The 24,479-nt window shown below is 33.0% G+C and overlaps 1 protein-coding gene across 12 annotated transcripts in view; it reads right to left on the reverse strand.

Annotated features, from left to right (window-relative positions):
* Nucleotides 1-24,479, reverse strand: part of SLC16A7 (solute carrier family 16 member 7) — a 220,122-nt gene that overhangs the window by 53,731 nt on the left and 141,912 nt on the right. For all 12 annotated transcript variants that reach the window (XM_031940994.1, XM_031940992.1, XM_031940986.1 and 9 more), the window contains one exon: nt 23,504-23,749. In XM_031940994.1, the coding sequence (XP_031796854.1) occupies nt 23,504-23,720 (217 nt within the window). In that variant the 5' untranslated portion in view covers nt 23,721-23,749. The remainder of the gene's footprint in view (nt 1-23,503; nt 23,750-24,479) is intronic.

Raw genomic sequence — 24,479 nt, forward strand, 5'->3', positions numbered from 1 at the left:
TGACAAGCTGGGTAAATAAGGTAGGAAAAAAATGCCATTTTGCTAATGGGATGTGAAATTTTGAGAAAAATAGTGCAATTCATTTTGCTTGTGTAAATATGCTAAAAAATCATAAGCCTTTCAGATTCTAAAAGTATAATTACTTTAGCTAAATAAGTGGACATTCAGGTTTATGAAATTGACATCCAATATATATATATATATATATATATATATATATATATATAGGCCTTGTCTTACCTATATAATTTTTTTTTCTGAAATATCTTTTTTAGTCAAATGATTCTTGAAGATATTCTTATATAACATTAGAAATTTGACTATTTATGTACCCCTCTTTCAAATTCCCTACCTACTACAAGTGTCATCTTTTCCTTATGTAAAACTACTAGAGTCAGTCCTTCATTTAAGATATTGCCTTTTGGATTTCTATTGGACTTATGTGGAGGGAAAAGAGGAAATTGCTACAGTTATTATGAGGGAAGTCTACTCAATGGTATCTGAAAATTTATTATCTCCCACAGGATATTTTGCCCAGTACCAACTCATATTGCTCCCTCAATTTCTAGATATTCTTTAAGGAAACAACAGAGGAAAGCTAGGTACATTTTCCTTATTATCTGCTGTAACTCTCTCTAAAATTCAAGTATCTGCATTATATTTAAAATGTTGGTACAGGGGGACAAACTACTGGCTCCAATGTAGAAATAATCTTCCATTAACATTGAATAAGGAACTTTGTCTTCTGCTGAGGTTGCTTTAAAGTACATTTTATTTGTAATAATAAGATAAAAACAGTTAACATTTACATAAGTGCTTAATATATGGCAGGCACTGTGATAAACACTTTATAATTTTTAATCTCATTTGATTCTCATGACAGCCTTTATTTTTCAGATGAGGAAGTTGAGGCAAACTTAAGTAAAGTACCTTGTTAAGGGTCAAACATTTGTGAATGTATTCTTTGGGATATTTCAGTGAAAATATGGCATTCAGGAATACTTGCAGTTTAAAGTAACTCATTTTGCAATAGATGCTCACAAGAATTAAGCAACTTTGAATCAGTGTATTTAGTGTAAAGAGAGAGAGAGAGAGATTAAATTAAAGATTTTATGAAAGATGTAGGGAATTTTCTTTTGAGACAGTTGGGGTTAAATGACTTTTCCAGGGTCACATAGCTAGTAAGTGCTTAAGTGTTAAGTGTGTAAGGCTGGATTTGAACTCAGGTCCTCCTGACTCCATGGTACTCTATCCATTACATGAGATTTTTTAAATAGGTTAAATAGGCTAACTTTCATTTCAGCCTAAGTTCAACATTTACTACTTTTAATCTAATAAATAAAAGACATGTTCCATTTCTCTTTTGAAAAATCCTAAAATTTTAACATGTGATAAAAGTATGATAATTTCCAGAAATAAGCTTAAATATACAATTTAATTTTATCTGCACTATAAATCATCAAATGTTTTTTTTCCAAGTCAAAAAAAGAAATCAGGTCAAACCACAAGGAAAAGAGGTAGCTGGCAGACACATAAAAATATGGTACAAAATATCAGTCCTTCTCTCACTGCTAATGTGCTTCCTTTGTTAAATAGCATCTAACACAGTGGCCTGCAAAGATAGCTAGATGGATAGATAGATAGACAGATAAACACACATATGTATACATCCATACATATGTGTGTATACATATATACATCCATACATATGTGTGTATACTTATACACATAAGTACCTATAAATATACCAAATGAATGAATGAATGCTGTCAATATTAATTATGAAATACTAAGGTTTATTCTTGGTTTCTTCAGGAAGGGAAAGGAAGAGAACATTTATCAAACACCATCTATGTGCCAGATATGGTAAGCCCTGTACTAAAATAATCTCATTTGATTCTTATAATAGCCCTATGAAGTAGAGGCCAGTATTATCCCATTTTATTGTTGAGGAAACTGAGACAGACAGAAGTTGTGACTTAAGCATACATTAAGAAGGGTCTGAAGCCAAATTTGAACTCAGGTTTTCCTGACTGTACCCCCTTTTATTGGCCAGTCAGTTCAGTAATGTCTGACTCTTTGTGACCTAATTTAAAGTTTTATTGGCATTCATACTGGAGTGGTTTGCCATTTCCTTCTCCAGCTCATTTGACAAATGAGGAAATTGAGACAAAAACAAGTAAGTGAATTGCCCAGAGTGACATAGCTATCAAGTACCAGAGACTGAGTTTGAACTCAGTTGTGGCTGACTCCAGACTTGGGACTCTTATCTCTTCTGCCACTTGTCTGCTAACTATAACACCTAACTGCCTCTATAGTAATGGGTTATACACTAGCACACATAATTAGTTTTACATGTAACTCATACATATACATATGTACATATATTTTAAAGCAAATTTCTTATTTTGGGGTGAGGATAAAAGGAAACAAGAATAGGGAATGTTGGTAATGTGGCAATTACATAATTAAAAATACAAAGATATGCTGATTGGTTCCTTGAAATTCTCAAATATAAAATCTCCCTCCCATTTTTCCATGAGGAATTTCTTTTCCTACAACTTTGGTATTACTAATGGTAGAAACTGAGGGAGAGGGTTGGGAATAGGGGAGACTTACAAGTTATAGAATGGGAGTCAGAGGTAGGGCATAGCAATTATTGAATGCATGTTAAATAGACCTGATTATCTCTTCAGCACAAAGAATTCTAGTAAACTGAGAAGAGGAGGGTGTGGACCAGAACAGGAGATATACTACAAAGATAACTGACTTTGAAAATGAACAAGGCTTCAAGATACAGGTAATTCCTGACTTTCTAGTTGGGGGCTTCTGTCCTAGGACTCAAGTCTGCATTCTCACAGACATTTCTGATTTCATAAACCTCCATAAGAAATAAGGAATCAACAGATTTTTATTACAGAGGTGGTCTATAGGCGAGAGGGAAAGGAAGGATTCCAAAGGAATTAAGTCTTGGAGTACTATAGAGATTGTCTGGTTTAACAAAGGAGCCTCTAGAGGAGGGGAGAAGGGAGACAACTTTTCCTATTTTGCATTTCTAATAATTCAACTAATGTTTTACCCTTTTAGATCTGTGCTTCTGTCCAGCACTAAGGGTGATACAACTATTTTCCTCAATGGTCTTTTTAATAGAGACTGGAGGGATGTACATCTGTACCTTTGGTTTAAAAATAATCTTTCATAGAATTTGATCCTCTCAGTGGTTCAGTGATCCAAGACAATCCTAATAGACTCTAGACAGAAAATGCCATTTGCATCCAGAAAAAGAAGCATGGAGATTGAATGTAAAACACATGCTATGTTCACTTTTTTCTGTTTTTTTTTTTTTCCTCTCCCTTGGTTTTTTCTTTTGTTCTGATTTTTCTCTCCCAACTTGATTCATGAAAGCAATGCATATTAAAAATAAATTAATTAATTAAAAAAAAATCTTTCATGAACAAATCCTCAAGGAAAATGAAAACAATATTTTTGATTTAGGCGAATCAGATAATTGGGAGAAAGACTTGATATAGCCTTAGAGTAGTAGGACCAAGCTTTCTCCTATTTTATTTTCAGCAGAGACAAACCAAATATTATTGTTGCTATTATTGTTAAAGAATAGTAATAATAGCTCATATTTCTAAAACACCTTAAATTTTACAAACCACATGTCCCCTATCTACCCCCCATTAACCTAGAGGTACATGATAATATGTGTTAAAAATTTACATGATAACATTATTGTATATTTGTAGGGAATAGCAAGTTGGAATCGGTAGATTTGTAGTTTCATGAGCAATCATCTTTTTTATTGTACTATGTTATGGAAATTTTTGTTTAATTCCATGAATTGAAAATAAAATTTTAAAAAAAGAACCTATTATAAACAAAGTACAATGTTGAATATCTGCAACATATTAAGTGTTTATTATTTATAGAGTTGAACTGAATTGTTGGAAGGGATACAAAGTTTAGCTAAAATGTAATTCTTGCCCTTATGGTGATTTAATCCAAGTAAGGAAAAAAAGACTGATATAGATATCTATGATCGAGAATTACATGGTAAGTGACTTAGAACGTGACTAGACAAAACAAAACAAAACAAAACATCAATAGCAACTACAAAAACAATTGTTATAGAGTGAAGTGTGTGAGGTCTAAGGGGAAGATTATTTCTGTCCAGAGGCATTAGAGAAGTTTTTACTTTAAAGGATGAATAGGGATTCAAGAACAGAAGAGATATGACATTTTAAGCACAGGATGGTTCCCTAGAAAATGCACAAATTTGGGACAGTGCAATGTGTACTCTGAGTAAAGAGCAATTAATTCATAATATGTGGTTCATAATGTGTGGGGGAATAATATAAGAATGCCTTATGTTAGCAAGGGAGTTATAAATGACAGGTGAAAATTTATTCTTTGGTTCAAAATAAAGTGGTCAAATATTTAAAGGACAAGAGCCCTTCATCTTCTTACCATTTTATTTTAAAAACCAGAGGCAAGCTTCCCAGAACAGTAAAAGCCGGGCCTTATACCTATCTCAGAATTTAGCTTCCTCATTTGCAAAAGTAATTATGATGACTTCTACTTCATAAGTTATTGTCAGGATCACATGAAATAACATATGTAAAGTGCTTCGAAAAGTGTTTATATAAATGCCTATCATAATTATCACCACCACCACTATCATCCTCATCAATAATAAAATAAGACTAATTCCTTTAACATAAAATTAACTTTAGAATGCTACCTTAAATTTAAAGACTATAGAAGCTTTTATTACATAAATGAAGTATAAATTTGCTGGAATGGACTGTGGTGATCAGATTTTTTTTTTTTTTTTAAGCAAGACATCACAAAAAATAATTAGTTCAAAAATAATTTTCCTCAATAGTAACTATGCCTATTATATCATAAGCAACTATAGATTAAGTGAAATTGTTACATGGAGATAACATTTAAAAGATCCATTGCTTGATAGGGAAAAGTAGGCCAATTATCCAAATTATGTGTTAAATATTAATGATAAAATAGAAAATTGAAGACAATATTTAGCAGAATCCTGAATAGATCATCCCGAGTTTTTGTTTAAATTTAATTTGGAAATAGTTAAAGTCTGAAAGTTGAAATAAAATCTAAAAACTTTGAAAAATGAGAAAATTTGCAACAATCAGATTTAAAGATTGTGTTTCTAATCAAATGAACTTGAGATATGACCTATTCAGGAGCAGAAAATTTTTTAAAATACCCTATGTTCTGATCTCTTTTTTTATTCAGAGGAAAGGGGTGCTAATAATTGCATTCAATGTGTGCATAGGGTGGAAGAGAAACTCTGAATATCACTTCCATTATAAGGTCTTTCATCATTCCACACTTGTCCTTCTCTATCTCAAAAGTATTTTTTATGACTTTCTGCACACTTATATTTCCCTAAATACAAATTGTATCTTCTAGTAGATTAATAGCTCTTTGAGGGAGTGTCATTTTATCTATGCATTCCCACTGTCTGGTATAGAGTTTTACGAATAATGGGCACTTAATATTTATTGAGTTGAAATCAATTAAAGTGAACATAATTTTTAACCTCATAGACAGGATTATCTGCATCCTGGGGCAGAAGGTAACAGTTAATCCTTACTTGAGTTCAAAACTATCTAATATTCAAACATATCCTATAAATATTCATTTAGGTTTAAGACAGCAGCTTAGAATAATCTATCTTTTTTTTTTTTTCCCTTAATCACCTTCCTTGAGAGAATTCTGGGAAAATAGCAGAGTAGGTTAAACAATTTCAAGCTCTGTAGATTTTCCCCACAAACAAACACAACATTTCTCACATTTTATACAACTATAAAATAAAGATCAGCAGTTAAATTTATTATTTATTATTTATCTTAATAAATAAATACATAATTTATTAAGAGAAAAGCAGGGATAGTAATTATGATCTCAGACAAAGTTAAAGCTAAAATAGATTTAATCAAGAGAAAAAATAGAAAAATCACATCAAATGTCAGCCATATAGTGTTTAGACTAAAATAATTAGACAATATAAGACTGGAATATTGCTGTGGTATAAGAAATGATGAATTGATGGATTTAGAAGATGTTATACACTTTCAGAGAAATAGAGGATGAAAAAATATAGTACTGACTTACACAGAAATACATGAATATATATGTGTATGATTATAGATATCTATGTATACACACACATACAAATTATACACACACATACATATCTATACTTAATTGTAGTCTTCTTGAGGAATGGGGAAGAAAGAAAGGGAAAAAAGAACAAAGGAAAAAGTGTACAACAGAGAACAACAAAAATAAACTACCAAGAAGCAAAGAAAAGATGGATGGCTCTAACCATATTATGTAGTATTTATTAATAGGCTTTCCTGAAATGGAATTATTGCTTTTATATGCTGAATTCTCTCTTATGTTCTGCTGTGAATATAACATTTTTTCTTTTCTTATTTTGTATTTAAGTTTAAAATAATTTTTAAAATCTCACATAATTAGCAGTATTGATATTCATTGCTTACATTGCTTTCCTCCAAACTTTTTGCCATTTCACTTATATCTGAGTGAAAAGCAGTCTCACTCTGCTAGTTACCTATTTCCAAACAACTCATTACTTTTGAATAATAACTATAATTATGTTTGAAGTTGATTTTTAAAATGAAAAATGGGAAGAAACTAGGGAAAGAAAAAAGTAGGAAAAGAAGAAAAGATGGAAATAGGGAAGGAGGGAAGAAAAATGGAAGAAGAAAGGAAGGCAAAATATAAATGACAAGGGATTTTGCTGAATCTAGAAAACTGAATAAATGGCTAGGCCTTTGCAACAAATCCTGAGTCTGATAGGGTTAGTTTGGTCCACTGTAATTTCTATTGCCTGCTGAGACCATGCTAGGCACAATATGGCCATTTTTGTCAACTCGCTAAAAAGAAAGATGTTAGGGTTTGAACAGAGCCAAATAAGCTGTCAACATTCCAAAAATAAATTACAACAATAACCACATATAGGAGGTAGTTCAGGGAGAAAACAACTGAAGTGTCTAAAAGGCTAAAGGAGGGATTGATGAGGTAAGGTTAAGAGAACAAAGAATAAATAATGTGGCCAAACAATACCAAAGAGAGCAATAGAATAACTGAGCACATTTTTTAATGGTGCAGAATAGCATAAAAAGAATGAAAATGTTTAGATAATCCAGAAGGGTTAAAAAAGATATTATGCAGAAAGGTATATCAGTCATGTACTTTGAATCTACTACTTTAGGAACCCTTTCAAAAAAAAAAAAAAGGAATGAAGTTAGAATGGTATGACTTGTTCTTGAGGAAGCCATACTGGCTTTTTTTGTAACCAATGTTTTCTTTTTATAGTTGTTTATTAACCAACTCTATAAATATCCATTTCAGAATTCCCTCATGTTTGAAATAAAGAATTATAGTCTATAATTTGAAAATTTTGTTCTTTTCCCATTTTTCCTCCTCTAGTTCTATAGTAGTTTTCTTATATTCCATAATATTTCAAAGATTATTTATTGACAATACATCAATGATCCACCAATTCATCCAGTTCAATTATCAATTTATTATCACACATCAATATATCCAAATTCTGGTTTTTTCCTGAACTTCAGACCTGCATCACCAATTGCCTTATGGACATCTCAAACCACGTCTGGTAGGCAACTCAAACTCGAAACTTGTTTGCTTTTCCTCCAACTCTCCCCTCTTTTGAACTTATCTTGAAGGTATCACCTTCATTCTTCCAGTCATCCAGACTCTCAACTTTGGTGTCATCTTAAATTTTACTCAAACTCACCTTATATAACCAATTATTTGCCAAATTTTTTTATTCCTACTTTCACAGCATCTCTTTTATACATCTCCCTTCTTCCACTCACATGGCCATCAATCTAGTTTAGTTTCTCTCTGTCACTCACATGGACTATTATAATAGGCTTCTAATTGGTCTTATTGGGACAAAAAGACCTACCCAAATTGATTACTACAGAGCTCACTCATAGAAAGCAGAATTATTTATTAGAATCTCCAGAAGTGGACCCCACCCTGGTCTGTGAGTCAAATTCACAGCAGGAGAGAGCCACTCCCTTGAAAATATTCACAGCTTTTATACATTTCAGACAAAGAACCTCCAAAATCCCACCCTCTATTCAGGGGTCCTCAAAATTTTTAAATAGGGGACCAGTTCACTGTCCCTCAGACTGTTGGAGGGCCAGATTATAGTAAAAACAAAAACTTTGTTTTGTGGGCCTTTAAATAAAGAAACTTCATAGCCCTGGGTGAGGGGGATAAACATCCTCAGCTGGTGAATCTGGCCCGGGCTGTAGTTTGAGGACTCCTGCATATGTTGTGATTGGTCTATCTGTGTGTTGGAATAAACCTTTATTCCCCTATTTGGTCAGTAGAATGCAGTAGACAAGGTGATATACAGCTTCTGTAGGCCATATAATCCCTTCTTTGGACAATGGAATGCAATCCAGGCCTTATCTAAAAATCACATGACTAGGTCTATAGGCTTGATCTACTTTAGCTAACAGTCTCTGATCAATATGTGCTTAATCTGTAAGTTCTTCACCTTTGCACACAGTCTCCATGCTTCTCTTCATTCTATTACATTCTTCATACAGCTGCTGAAGTCATTTCTTCAAGGTATAGTTCTCATCAATTAGCCTTCCTGCTCAACAACCTCTAGTGATTAGATTCTATTACATTTATGAACTACAAAAGCCCCTCTGGCATCTACAATTCTTCTCAGCATTGCCTCTTCCTATCTTTCTAACCCTCTCACAATTATTCCATTCCATATACTGAACTTTATGATCTAGTGATACTGACCAATTTGTTATTCCTCATACATAGCACTATATCTCCTTCACTTCCCATTCCTACATGCAACAGAGAGCAAGTCAATGAAACCAGCCCTTCTGAATATTGTAATTCCCCATGTGTAAGAGGGTATAACAAGCTCTTATAGTAGAGTTGTAATGTATATAATGGGATTGCCTTAGAGAGACTTTGGAGCATTTGTAGGCATTTTACAATTGGTTTTGATCTGTTATTCTATAATTGGATTATCATAGACAAAGCCTCTTTAATTGATTGAAGTTGTGGAACTGGGAAAATGGAGAAAGTCTTTTTAATCTAGAATTTTTCTTATCTTGCTTGTACCTCTTCTTTTGATTTGACTCTGGTGAATTATGTAAGGCAACATCAGTTGGTGGTCCCACAAATTTGTTCTTTAAGTAAAGTTGGAAGGTATGATATAGTGAATTTGAAAAGGTTTGGAGAGTATGTAATCTGGGAGTATTAAGTAGTTGAGTTCACACTGGGTTTTTAGCCAGGCCATAACATAGATGCCCCAATAACACATCTGCATTCCTTTGGGATTCAAGCTAAGTATAATTGAGATGAGGTTTTATCTATCAGTGATGTTTCAATTTTATATTAACACAATAGGATCAATAATAGGTAGATAAGTCGTGAGTCTGAAGCTACTCTTCCCAGAGATCAATTTGATATAGCAGAAATTGTGCCCCAGGGTTAACGAGTTTGTCCCATTGTTTTCAAGATAAGCTTCAAAATAAATACCCTTTCTAAAAGCAAACTGGTGTTAAATGTTTAAATAGAAGTGATGCAATAGTCATTTTTGGCTAATAGTGAAGGATCATTTGGAATGTTGGATCAAACCAAAGACATTTGAGAAAATCCCAGTCCTTTTAGAATCAATCCTCAAAATCTGAGGGGAAGATTTACTCAGCCTTGCTCCAGGAAAATGAGGCCTAAGAGATAATGACTATCTAATCCTTTTTGCAAGCTGTCCCCCATTCCTGAAATGCTCTGTTTCCTTACCTCTGTCTCCTGATTTTCTTGTTTTCCTTCAGGAATCAGCTCAAAGTTTTTGTTCTGCACTAAGCCTTTCTGGTTCATATAGCATTTATACCTTTTTCTGTAAAATTATGTTTCTTGTACACTGCATGAATCTATTCTAATCCTATTTATCTACATGTTGTCTCCTATTTGTATTTATAATCTTTCAGAGCAGGGACTATTCTTTGGTTGTTTGTTCTTATTGTTTTGTTTTGGATTATTTTTTGGTATTTTTGTCTTTCTTTTTATCCCCACTGCTTAGCAAAATGCCTACATAGTACAAGTGCTTAATAAATGTAGATTGATTGAAGATTAAGTTCATATGAGCCAAGTCACTTGACCACATCAAAAACATTTACCTAGGACACTCTCCTACTTATCCATCCACCAGGAAATCAGGTAATACCAGAGATCTTTACATTTGGCTTGTAATTGACCTCATCTTCACCTAGAAAAGTGACCCTCTAAATTTGATCTCCAGAGACCATGCCCTACCCCAACATTTAATCCACTAGACAAATCAGTTTGCACTGGAATTGAGTTATGCTGCCTGAGTATATATAAATTCACTAAGCTCCTTAGACCTAGATATTCCCTAACCATGTTTCATATTCCATTCAGCCATGTAACAGGAAACCCAAGTACCTTGATAAATGTACTGCCACTTAATTGCCTCTTTTACCACTTTCCACTTCTCTTTTGAGGAAAAGTAATCAAAGTTACCATCACTACTGGAGAAGGTGAGACAAATTCTGGGACTCCTCAGACTAAAACTCTCTTCTCTAGATAATACCCACTGCAATAGTCTTCCCCATTAGAATACAACTGATGTTCAGCTAAGGCTTACTTCATTTTTTGTATTTCTATTCTCAGTGTCTAAACTCCATGCCTAGCACATGTCAAACATGTAAATACTTTTCTTCCTACTAATTATGAGACTGTAGAAGAATCTCTGAAATATAAAAATGTCATATCTTTAAAGGAAATGTAGAAACTGAATACAAGAATATGAACCTGTGGGAAGATGGTACTATGTAGTTTTAAAAGCTTGGGGGACAGCTAGTTGGTATAGGGGATAGAGCATCTGCCCTGAAGTCAGGAGGACCCAAGTTCAAATGTGGCCTCAGGCACTTACTGTGTGACCCTGAGCAAATCACTTAACCCCAATTGCCTTAGGGAAAAAAGTTTGACTTTTTTTTCTAATAAATTATATTTTACACATATACATATGCATAAGAAATATATTAGAATATCATTATAGCTTTTTAATGATCAGTAAATACAATAATTAATGAACAGTAACAACAAAATTACAAAAAGAAAATCATCAGCCGTATGCAGTATGCTCCCCAAAATCTTAAGTTTTAATCTATTAAAGTTTGAAAAGTTGAATATTTGTAGTACAAGATCAAATATGTGACTCCATCTGTGGGTCTAAGGTAGAATGAAGATATAAATTCTACAAGGCACAGAGAGATTGATGAACTAGTAAGAAAAGGAACATCAATGTGTAATCTGATATCTTTCAATACAGTGAAAGAACTTAAGGTAGAGGGGAAGATGGTAAAGCAGATATTGCAATCCTTGAGAAAAGAAGGAAAATGAACCCATTGAAAGCACCTAATTTACTCTCTTCTTCTATTAGGATGTTTCTTGGAGGTTAATCAGGTTGCAGCCTCTAGGATCTAGTTAATGTGCTAAATTGGAATGGAAACTTGCTTCCTTCTATCCATAAAAATAAAAATTCAATCTCTTTGGAAGACAGTAAGTCAATTGAGGCAGGAAATGATTTAAATAAATGAGAGAAGGCATTTCCACAAAAGAAAATGGCACACTTGTCAAACTCTCTGTCATTGCTAAATGTTAGCCATATGTAGTCTTTTTTCAATACCTCCAACTTTGAAAGAAAATACTTCTAAAATGCCAAGCACATTTTCTCAGCTTAAAGTATATTTGGATGTAATTTTCTAACTGCCATTTATTAATCAGTCACCAATGCTTTATATAATTAAGTCCTCTGTAAACTCACAGCTTAATTCATGAAAAGCTAGACATATTTCATGGTGTAGCTTGGCAAATATCTCATATATGCTCTTCACTTAGTATGCAAGAAACTTAATTTTCTTAGCTCTTTTATTTCATAAAATATAACATATGTTTACTTATTTGAATCAACTGCAAAGTAATTAGTCAAGTTAGAGAGTTCAGTTAAAATGACTTATTCACTCATAGCCAATCAGCAGACTTTACATTAACCTTAATTAGAAAATTGAGTTTAGGAGTTTTCAACAATGATTTTGATACTGATGTATGACTGGGTAAACACATATATGTTATTTTCCTGTGCTCCTGTAAACTAATACTGTACATATGATGAAAAGCTTAACTTTCAGGTAAGACATCAGATATGTCCTTTGGCTAAGGTGAGAGGTGAAACACAACACTATTTTACTGCATTACCATACTCTCTATTCCACTGTAAACTAATCCTCTCTGTTAAAAAGATCTAGGAGAAAGCTGTATTCTAGTGAGACTTAAACACAGCTCACTCTTCTGCATTTCAAGGCTGCTAGAGTCCCTTCTTTAATGCTATTAAGTTTGTTTAGAACAAAAATTTGAATTCTCACCAAGGTGAGGTGGCACGATAAATCAGTGATTCTCAAGCAACTTTATTAAAGATTCCCTGAGATTAAAGTCTCCATGTGAGCTTCTGAAGATATATATATAATTACTTAAGAATAAGGAAAATGGAATTGTTATATTAGCATGAAATAAGAACAGGAAAAAAGTTGTCAAAATAAAGGGAAAGAAGTAGCAGGGAAAACAATGAGATGCAAATAATGAAACAGGAGATGAAAACAAATGAATATGGTTTCAATATATTTTAGTAACAACCGATCTCCAGAAAGAATGTTCCCTACTTGTTGTGCAATTCGTGATCTTCACTGAGTCGTATGAGGCAATTCTTTTCCCTGTAAAACTTCCCACATTGCACAATTTGTGCTGACGTATGAATGTACAAGCTTTATAAATCAATATGCATTCAAACAAAACTAAACACCCACTGTCTAGAATGCTTTGCCTACTTGACAGGGTCACAAATAATAAGATTTCTTAACTCATTATAATCTTGAAAGAGAGACAGGCGATGCAATATGAGGAAAGAAAGTCATTTTTGACTAGGAAGATAAAATAAGTTTTTTGTGAAAAATCTTGTCATCTCAGTTAGATCTTGAATTATAGGAAAGACATCCATAGATGAGAGGTACATGAGGGACAATGTTCCATATAATATATGAATAAAGACTAGAATATAGTAGATTAAGTTCTTTGAACAATTACATCATCTTTAAGTTTTTATAGCCTAATTTGGTGTTTTTCTATTCATATTTTAAATCACCTTTTGGGATAATGAATTCACCCACTTTCTATTATGTATGTAAAGGACAATTATCTTTTATTTGTTCTAAATTCACCTTTTTTTCAAAGTTTCAATGTTTTGATTGTTGTGCTGCCTCCTGCCATGACTACTTTCCCTTTTCTAGTATATTTAAGAAAGAGTTCTATGATTACTTGATCAATACCCTTTGTGCCTTAATGGATTTTGACTACAATTATTGTGACTTCTGTTCCCATAATCGACTTGATTGTAAAAGTTGTCCTTCTCTCGACATTCTGCAGCACCATTCTGTTTGAGATATAATATCTGTCTTGCATGTGAACTGTGACTGCACTTGTTTATTCAGTTGGGGCAGGTAGGTGATACAGTGAATAGAATAATGGTTGTGAAATCAGGAAGACATGAGTGCAAATGCATCCTCACATACTTAGTAGTTGTATTATCCTGAGTAAATTACTTATCTTCTGTCTGACTCAGTTTCTTTATCTATTGAAAAAAAAAGAATAATAATAGCACATTTCTTTTAGATTACTGTGAAGACCAAAGGAGAAATTACAAAATGCTTTGCAAACCTTAAAGAACTATATAATATTATTATTATATTATATTAAATGATTTACTATTTACAAGCAAAGATAAACTAGACTGCTTTTTCAGAATTGTAACTTGGGCAGCTCAAATCAGTTTGATTGCTCCTTTCATTCATTTTTCAGGGAAGAGATGACAAGAAAATCACTATAATGCAGAACTATAGAGACAATAAAAAGGAAGAAGTAGGATTCAGGAATCATGGTTAGGTAGCAACTGGGGAAAAGGTGGGGACTCTTTTTTCAGTCAATGGTCATTTGACTGTAACATCATTCACAGGTCATATAAATTATCATCTTATAGAACTCAAGCAGTGACCAATTGTTGTACCTAGTTTTCAGCTCACCATTGCCTTCAGTTGCCTTAATAAATTATTTCCATGGGCATTATATGGCCCATTGGCTGGACATTCTGCACCCCTGTACTAGGGACGGTATCACTAAGATGTTCCAAATTATCCCTTAGTCACACTGATCTTTGCAGGTTGAATCCAGATGGAATCACAGATTTTCCTTCCATATCTTCACTCTTCAAACCAGCCTACTATACAGAGATTTTAATACTAATAGACCTGTCCCTTAGAAAATATAGTTATCAAGCATATAAAAATTTTTCTACCAAAATCACTTCTTGTATGAATTGTCAATTAACATCTAGATCATTAATGTTAATAGAACTGGTAATAATGCAGTTCTAGACGACTTGTCAGCTTGGTTGTTCAGTGTTAGAAAAGAAGGAAGGAATAATATACATTTATTAAGCAACTACCAAACGTTGTGTTTTAAATATACAGTAACATATATTGAAGTCAAAATCAAGGTAGAAATTTGGCCTCTTTATGAGAAATATGTTTCCATAATTCCCAAGGGAGGAAGAATGGCAAGGAATGCCAAGTGTCATTAGAAAAGGGAATAAAAACTGAGATATACTCACACAAATATACATACATATGTGTGTATACATACACACATACATAAATGTATATATACACACATGTGTGTGTATAACTTATTTTCATACATTTAATTTTTTTTAATCATCCATTCAATAAACCTTGGCCCATTAAGTTTATGTGAAAATAATCAGCTTAAAGGAAAATTGAAAAAAGCCACTGTAAGTCTAGAAGCATTAAAAAAGCAGCTCTCTAAATTATTCCATTTTTAAAAAGAAATACAAATGAAAGAATTTTCCCCCTTTCTCCCACATGCATATTTTGAAATGTTTATTATGCAGAAGTCCAAGTGATTTTGTTATGTTGAGAAGGCTATTTCAAAAACACTCATGAATAGCCTCTAGCTTTGAGTTAAGTAGTATTAGAATGAATAGCAGAGTTATCTTTAAATAGCAAAGGTTATGCTGCCTTTGAAGTGTTTTATCTAGTCCCTCTGACATCTTAGGTTTGATTTAAGGAGCAACTCTAAGTAATATTCTGGGTACTCTAGAAATACATATACATATATATATATATACCTTTTTTTTTTTTTTGTATGATACAGAGTCATGAGCCAGGCTTACAGTTCATTACTCCGGTGTCATTTCATTACAACTGATTTTTCTTTATCTGAAAACACCAAATTAGTTCTACGTAAATGTTTCACATATATTTTAAACTAAATGTGAAATATTCCCTCAAGCCCAAGAGGCATTTGGAAAGTTGATGATAACTGGTGCATGTTCAAGGACGCTCTAAATGAGGTTATTAAAATTCAACACTTCACATAGTCTGATTGGGGGGGAAAAGTTTGTCCCTGACAACAAGGAACAGGGGATTCAGGAAAGTTCAAAAAAGTTTATTGATTATTAGATTCTTTTGCACTATGTTTGAGGGTAACAGAAACATGCCACATGAAGGAAGGTGGCCATGCATTATTACAAAGCAATTACTGTATTCCAGTTCTTATGCAAAAGCAAAGTGAGCATCTATCTGTTACTTGGTTTCTATGAATTTAATAAAGGTAGAAACCATCTTTTGTCTCTTTTTGTCTTCCCAGTACTAGCACAATGACTTATGTAGTAGGTGCTTAACAAATGTTTACTGATTGATTTCCATGGCCCCTATCATTCATTCCATCTTACCAGCAATATCATTGAAGTTTAACTCTGAAGTTCCAATATTTTTTATTGTATTGAAAAGAATCTTCTCCAAATTTATTTGAGAAGAACACACATACTATTTGCCTGTAGATCACTCTTAAACCTTCACATGAACCATGATTGTGAACCACAATGCTTGATCAACTTGTAGGATAAATAGAAGTCAAAGGAACTCTCATTTGTTTATGCAAATTTTTCCTATTTTTTTCCTCTTTTCCATTTAAGTCAATTATATTCTTCTCTTTGAATTCTCCTAATAATAATTCTTTCCCCTATCATTATCTGAGGACCTTCACATAAATCTTTGTACTTTGCAGCTTTATCCTTTCATCCTTCCTCTTCTTCAACTTCATTTTTAGGTCTTAGTGACTAGGGAACTTTTATTGTTCCACATTTGGATTGCAGTAAGAGAGCTCTGCCTTAATCATTAATCATATTCCACTGGGTGTGGAATACCAATAAATGGAAAATTATAATCATTAGACACTGCCTAACTATGTGGTGCATGTTTGCTTCTGAGAAATTCCTGCTGGCCATAATTTCGGGACTGTAAGTCATAAATTCAGGTTAAATCTTCTAAAAATTAAAGTCCCATGTCGTCGCTAATTTTTTCCATAATAAAAGCTCTAATCTGAACAAAAGGAAATCAAATCAAAGCATAAGATTTCATTTAATAATGAAAATTGTGTAATAATAATATTAACGACAAAAAGAAAACATGGTCATATAGAAAATATCATAATGAAGTGCATGTGAAAAGTAAAAACATAGAATTTAATGGCTACTAGTCCTTAAAATTGTGCATACTAAATGCTTGCTTTGTTGAATACCTTAGCTTAAAAAGACTAAGGTCTCCAGGGCCATCTGCAGGTGTCCTGATCTCTATCTGGTCACTGGACCCAGATGGCTCTGGAGGGGAAAGTAAGGCAGGTGACCTTGCCCAGCCCTCCCTCACTTAATCGAATTCACTTGCATGTCATGGCATCACCTTCCTGAGGTCATGGTCCTCTTTGAGAATGAAGGACAAACAACAGCATGCTAAATTAACAAAACCTTTGAAATGACAAAAAAATATTGTTTTAATCCAGGTTGAAATTTCATCTATGTTATGATAATTCCTTGTACTGGTGTAGATCAGCAACTCAACTTTAACTTAGAGAAACAAAGAGCTTTTGACACAGAGATTTATTTTCTTGTTCCAGGTCACATAGCTATTATGTCCAGGGGCAGGATTTGAACACAGTCCTTCCTGACTCCAAAATCAACTACCATATGTTGTCTCAAATGAAGAACAAAATAGCTAGGTGGTATGGATAGAATTCCATATCTGTAGTTGCAAATATAAAGGTTCACATACAACCTTCAACACTTAATAGGTATGGGAGCTATGTCATCATTTAGCCTCTAACTGCCTTGGTTTCCTCAATTGAAAAATGAGATTAATAATAGTACCTTCCTGGCAAAGTATTTGTGAGGATAAAATGAGATAACATTTGTTAAGCATATTATAAACTTCAAATGCTAAATAATACTTATTATTATTATTATTATTGATTATTTCAAAGAGCTAATTCAATCTTGGTTAAAAATGAACTCCAAGTTCATGCTATATACCTTGACTGGGTTTGAAGATACTACTTTGGGTTGACATTCTACTATCTTAGAGTCCTCCCTTCTTATCCTTTCATCAGCATGGATAACAATTTGTGAGTTTATACTATTTTAACATACATAGCACAAGCCATTACTGCTGGTAGGGCTTGTGCTTGAGTTGTTTTTCTAGTTGTTATAATAAATTACACTGTGCTATCATAATTCTCAACCAATCTTTGCAAGGTTCATACATTTGCATGATGTCTAGAAATGGTTGAATGTGTAGCACATAGGAAAATACCATAAGCCCTTCTGAGAAGTGAATACAAGACTTTGTCTTCCATTAACATATTGATCTGAATTAGATCCTCCCTATTTTGTAGTAGATTTAAGAAGAAATCAAGGATACGAAGTCTCTCATAATTTATTTTGCTAATGCCACTACTTCTAAGGAGACAAGAAGAGGGTTCCAACATATACAGCTAGGTTCCTTCCATAATCTCCCAAGTATACTGCTATCAAAATGATTGAAAATATACTGTACATGTTTGCTCCCATCAAGTATCTTAGGAACATTTAATTGAAAATTCTAAGTGTTTGGTAATGTGAATGACAACATCTAGCTCCCTTTTCTATTTTAGTATTTAGTATTTTAGTATTAGTATTTAGTATTCAGTATTTTATTATTCAAAACACATAAGATAAATAACACAAATACGGAAATTAGCATTTATAATTCCTTAAGACAGAACTTGCAAATAAAGGCCTTTTTATACTGTTTACAAGCTACACCAAAAATTTTTGGACAGACACACTCATACATGTATGTGCATGTATATATACATGTATGCATCCCTGCATGTTCATATGTACACATTCACATACATAATATTAGTGATATTTTATGCTTTAATAGAATAAATTTGACAACTGAGATGCCATGTATATATGTACATGTTATATAACATATGCTTATTCAAATTCTCCTAGTAAGTCACACCCTGCCCAAATATACACATGCACATCCATACACACATGCTTGTTAAAAAGACTGCCTAATATATTAAAGTAGGTATTTTAAAAGATAAAATATGGCATAAGAAAAGCCTGAAATTTGCTTAAGAGTTACATAAGATTAGGTTATTATTTTTTTTCTAAGAAGGCAACATTATGCAAAATACTTTAGTCATGACCATTTTCTATATCTAGAATGTAAGGTCACATTATGATATGAAAATAATACACACAATGAATACTAAAGCATGTGCTTTTCACACTGACCTCCTGTGCCTATAACATCCTGTTCCTTGGCCTCCAGGAAAATAAGTTAGGTGGTCTCATGCTCAGTCCCCTGTGTGGAAGAGCCCATCACAAAACCATCTCCCTTAATTTAGCACAATTGGCAGGCACTATTCAAGAGAGGCAGAAGAATGGGTTACCATGGAGACTAAGCTACCTCTTATCTCCAGAGAGGCTGATTTTTCCAAGTCAGAACAGAGATCCTGCTGAACAACACGAGGAATTCACACTGCCCTTGGCAGCCTGATACCTATACTCAATAATTACATAGCAGACCATTTCCAGAGCAAACAATCCCATCAATTAACAACAAACATTAAAGCAAAAGATAATGCCATGTACTTGCTCTTGCTGTTTATAAAAGTATTCTGTCTGTCCCAACAAAATGCAAGAACTTGAAATCTGCTAAAAAAGATTTCCACCTCTGCTTAGTGCTTTATTAATGGGGTGATCACCATGCTTGACCTATTTGCTGAAATTAACCAGAACTCCAGGAGACCATATGGATTGCCAGATGGTCTGCTATAATTTAATGGCATTATTCTAACTATGAAGCAAGTGATAAACATAATTTGCATTCTTTTCTGTCCTTACTAAGGGTTTTTATTAGATACATTTTTATTCATACAGTAGAAGGTGATACCTTGCTACTGAAACACAGATGCCAGCTAATTACAGTAAGGGGCTATACCCCTCTAAGCATAGGCCAGGACTTTGCATATACTCCTTCTTACCCGGTGACCTCGCCACAGTGATTAATAAGTGGAATGCTAAGCCCTAATGAGCATGTCAGATCTTAGATGTTCTTCAGGTTAACTTAATTAGCATTATGATGAAGAGAGGATTTCAGTTACTTGTTAGATAGACTCATTACCCTTCATAGAACTCTATGCCTTCTCACTTTGGGGGGCTTCGGGCTTATTTCAGCCTCAGAAATATGAAATGTTGCTATCAATGGAAGTCTTTCAGATAGTAAGAGAAAAAAGTATTCATTCTACAATCAATCAAAATGAGCTTCATTCATATCCATTGCTCAGTTTTTAAAGCTATCTGAAACCATTATGGCACAGCATCAGAGATGCAATACTGGCATTGAGTAAGAGGTCTAATGTCCATATTAGACTGAGCATTTTATAACAGGCTTATTATTGAATATAGTTATTATGTTTCAGGGAAAGTTATTTGACTGGAACCATGTCCAAAGTCACAAAATTACATGTATCCTATTCAAGTTTTACTAAATTTCTCTAGAATTTAGCCATTTATTGTGGTTTATGAAACATCAATATTTCAGGAGTCATTACCCCATACCACAGTTGAGTAAACCAGAGTAAGAAGAAAATTCTGTTGTTTGTTTAATTGTTGGGTTGAGAGAGAGTTGGTAATGTCCCAAGCCTGGATGTCATTGTTCCATAATATTAGAAGAACTGCTATGTAACAAATTAATTTAATCTCTGGTAAACTTCACTTCACATCTAAGATACAAATATTCATCTTCTCATCATTTTAGATCTCCAAAGTCTGAAATTAGGTCAACACACTTAAAACCTTCACGCAGGTTTCTCTGTACTTAAATGGAGCAGACCAGACATCACTGTGATACAAGTGATAGAAGTGGTACTTATTAACATCTAAAGTTCATGGCTTTATCACTGTGTGATGGTATGGAATAATAGCTACCATCTTCAAAACCCAGCTTTTAAATTAAAATCTCCAGCTGTAGGAGATTAAGCATTTATTTCACCAAAAGCTTTTGGGTAATCATAAAAATGTGTATATTGAACTAAACTACCATATTCTTGGAAAATTCTGATTTGAAGGTCTCTGATATTGAAAAATTATGGCAAAAACTATGGAAGTTAAAAATAGCATGTGATTAATTACATATTCATATCTAGTATGTTCAGCAGTATTTTGATATGTTTTAGTAAGTTTTATGTGCATCTACATATAGCATAATTATTAGCCTAGCCTATCTCATGGTAAAAGTTATGAAAGAAAAACATAATTACTACATTATAATATTGAGACAAATGATTACTGATAAACAGTGATTGGGGATATCCAGAGTTTTTCTATTTGTCTAAAGTCCTAATATTTTTTTTTAAAAAAGTTGTCTCTGGAAGGACATTCAGGATAGGATAATATCCTTCAGGAAGGATAATCAGAATAGTGCAACTTTTTTGTTCAGACCCTATCCAAATGGAATAGCCATTGTATTTTGCTCAGGTTTGGGTTAGCCATTATTGTCTTTGAATAAATTGTCCAAGGCTAGATGGTCTTGGTGCAGAGAGTTACATGATGTCACTCTCAGTTCCTCACTGAACACCTATTCTTCAAAGGATATATAAATTGTGAACAGCTACAATAATTGTCTTTGGTCTAAGACAGATGGCCAAGTGATCATCCTTGATTAATAATGTGCTGGTCTCATCAATAAAATGATTAAATTATCAAGAAAATTTATCTCTTGAACCTTTTTAATTGTTACAATTTGACAAAGATATTCTTGGGCACTGGGGATAGATTGCCAAGCCTGGAGTCAAGACCTGAGTTCAAATGTAGCTTCAGACAACAGCATTATATAAGCTGTAGAAAAAGTCCTCTACTTGACAATTAATGTTCTTCACAACCTGACCCTTACTGCCTCTCACTTTTCTTATACTACTACTTTTCTGCATACTTTATGTTTTGACTTCTTACATTGCCCTACTAATACTTCTACTAGCCTTTCCAGTGCAGGTCCTCCTTGACTAGAATTCTCTCTTCCTACCCCTTATTCTTTCTGGCTTCCTTCAATATAGAGAGTATATGAGAGTAAAAGCCTGCACAATGCAATAAAATTAGCAAATCTGTATCTTTATGTCAGCTTTGTTATTAGCTACTCACCTAAATTGGGCAATAGAAATTTTAATTTCTATTCTGTTCACTAAGTCCTAGTTCAAGGTAGCTAGGTAGGTCAGTAAATAGACTAATAATATAGGAATCAGATCTAAGTTCAAATCCAGCCTCAGATATTAATTTGAAGTTTTATCTTCTGCAAATAACTTACTTTTGTTTGTTTTAGTCTTTAAAAATGCAGCTAATAATAGCACCTACCTCCTGGGGTTACTGTGAAGATTGAATAAGACAACTGTAACATATAGCATAGCATCAAAAATATAGTAAACACTATATTAATATCATTATTATTAGGATAGATGAACTCTAATTCTGAAATTAAGTGATCTTATATCTGTCTATATAAAATAATTAAGTCACATAGTGAATAGAGTAGTGGCTCTATTGTTAGGAGGACTTTAAATCTGACCTCAGATACTTGACATTTACTAGCCGTTTGACCCTGGGCATGTCACTTAACCCTGATTGCCTCAACAACAGATATATATATATATTATATATACAGTTACATATATATTCATATCTATGCATATATAGATGTGTATTTACCTACATTCTTTAACATTTTTCAAGATATTTTGGTTTCATGGGAAAATGGTCATTAAGAGAAACCAATATAATAATGCCTTAATGCTCAGTGTTGTGTTTTTTTGACATATGATCAGTGAAATGATCAATACATTCATACATACAGATACATACATATGTATATAGATATAGATATATACACACACACACACATACATATTATATATATATATATATCAGAAAACGTACTCTTTTTGTGGAACAGAACATAGAAATATTGTTTATACACTCCAATACTGGAAAAGGAGATCTTATAGAATTAGATTTTCAGGGACAACTAATGCACAAGATGGACACAATCACACACACATAAAAAACCAGAATGGGGCCTATAAGTAAGGGCTAACACTCCAATTTTATCACTCCTCACAAAGAACTCTGTATGCATGGTAGGTTGATCATAATCTATTAATTATCCCCCCTTCCCAAACAACTACTTTTCAGGCTACAGTTCCTTAATTTTTTTTTTTTAATGAGATTTCAAAGTTAAAATAAGGTTTTATTGTTGAGGCATTGAGTCACGTCTGACTCTTTATGATCCTGTGAATCAACTGTCCATGGGGTTTTCTTGGCAAAGATACTAAAGTAGTTTACCATTTTTTTTCAAGTTTTATTCAACAAAAATTAAATGACTTGTCCAAAGTGACAGCTAATAATCGTCTGAGATCAGAGTTGAAATTTAGTCTTTTTGATTTCAGGTCCAGTGCTCTATCCATTGCACTGCTTATCTGTACTAATAATATTTGTTGTTGTTGTTCAGTTGTTTCAGTCATGTCTGATCCTTCATGACACAATTTTGGGGTTTTTCTTGGCAAAAAATACTAGAGTGGTTTGCCATTTTCTTCTCCAGCTCATTTTACAAATAAGGAAATTGAGACAAATATAGTGAAGTGACTTGCCCACCAGGGTCACACAGCTAGTAAGTATGTAAGGAAAAATTCAAAATCAGCTCATCTGAACTCCAGGCTTGGCACTCCACCTGCTGTGGCACTTAACAACATTTAGTTCTAATCAAATTTGTTTTTAAGAGAACATAGAATACAGCAAATCATTTTAAGACAATTAGACTTTAGAAGGGATACAGTATGAAACAGATATTACTAATTGAACAAGAAGGCTGTTTGTTCCATAGAATCTTACCTCCTCCATACATAACAGCAAGCATAATGGATGATATCCATGCTATTTCACTGTAGGAAGCGTGGAATATCTCTTGAATTTCCTTGAAGAATACTGTTATGGCTTTAGGAAATGCATAGGAAAATCCAAGGGAAATGAAAGCTCCAAGCACCACAACCCAGCCCCATCCTCCGTCTGGGGGTGGATACTGAGGGGGACCACTTGCTGCTGGTGGCATTTTGGTGTCCTTTGCTATGATTCAGATACCTGGAAAACAATATCAATGATAAAAAAAAAAATCAGAAACAAAATCTTAAAATTATCTTTTAATTTCCCATAGCTCTTTTATTAGAAAGACTAAAAGACAAAAATAGTATTACCTAATAATAACTGAATTTTACACTGATTACTCTGCTCTTGGAATATTTAAACATTTCAGTTACCAGAAATGGCATATGGCAAACTTACTTGAGAATTGATAACCTAATAAAATTTAAATGATTTACTTTGAATTTAAAAAAAAAGAAATAATAGAAATTAAGAATATCTGAATCAAAGTAACAGTTATAAAACTAAGGTTTTCTTAATCCTAAGTTTACAAAACAAAAGGAGATATTCATTTTAAAGTGTACTTTATTAACCTAAAAATTATATTTTTATGTTTTGGAAAAGGCACAAAAGCACAAAGCAATACTGATGAATTGTATATTATTAAACTTTCCAAAACTAAAATTTTGACCATTTTTATTAAATGAGAATATTCAATCATTTCAGACCAGATCTTATATCAAGATCTAGAAATTTATGATTACATGAAATTAAGTAAATGTTAATATACTTTCAAATTTATATATTATTTACTTGATTAATCTACACATTATTTAGCTAATTGTATCCTTCGGGTCAAGCAGTAAAATGATTTTGTTAATATGTTTAGGGATATTCAATCTCAGTTTTATTTTTTATATGAATATTTTTTTAAAATTACTATTCTTCA

This window comes from Sarcophilus harrisii, chromosome 5, assembly GCF_902635505.1.
Source record: "Sarcophilus harrisii chromosome 5, mSarHar1.11, whole genome shotgun sequence".
NCBI classification, from domain to species: Eukaryota; Metazoa; Chordata; class Mammalia; order Dasyuromorphia; family Dasyuridae; genus Sarcophilus; species Sarcophilus harrisii.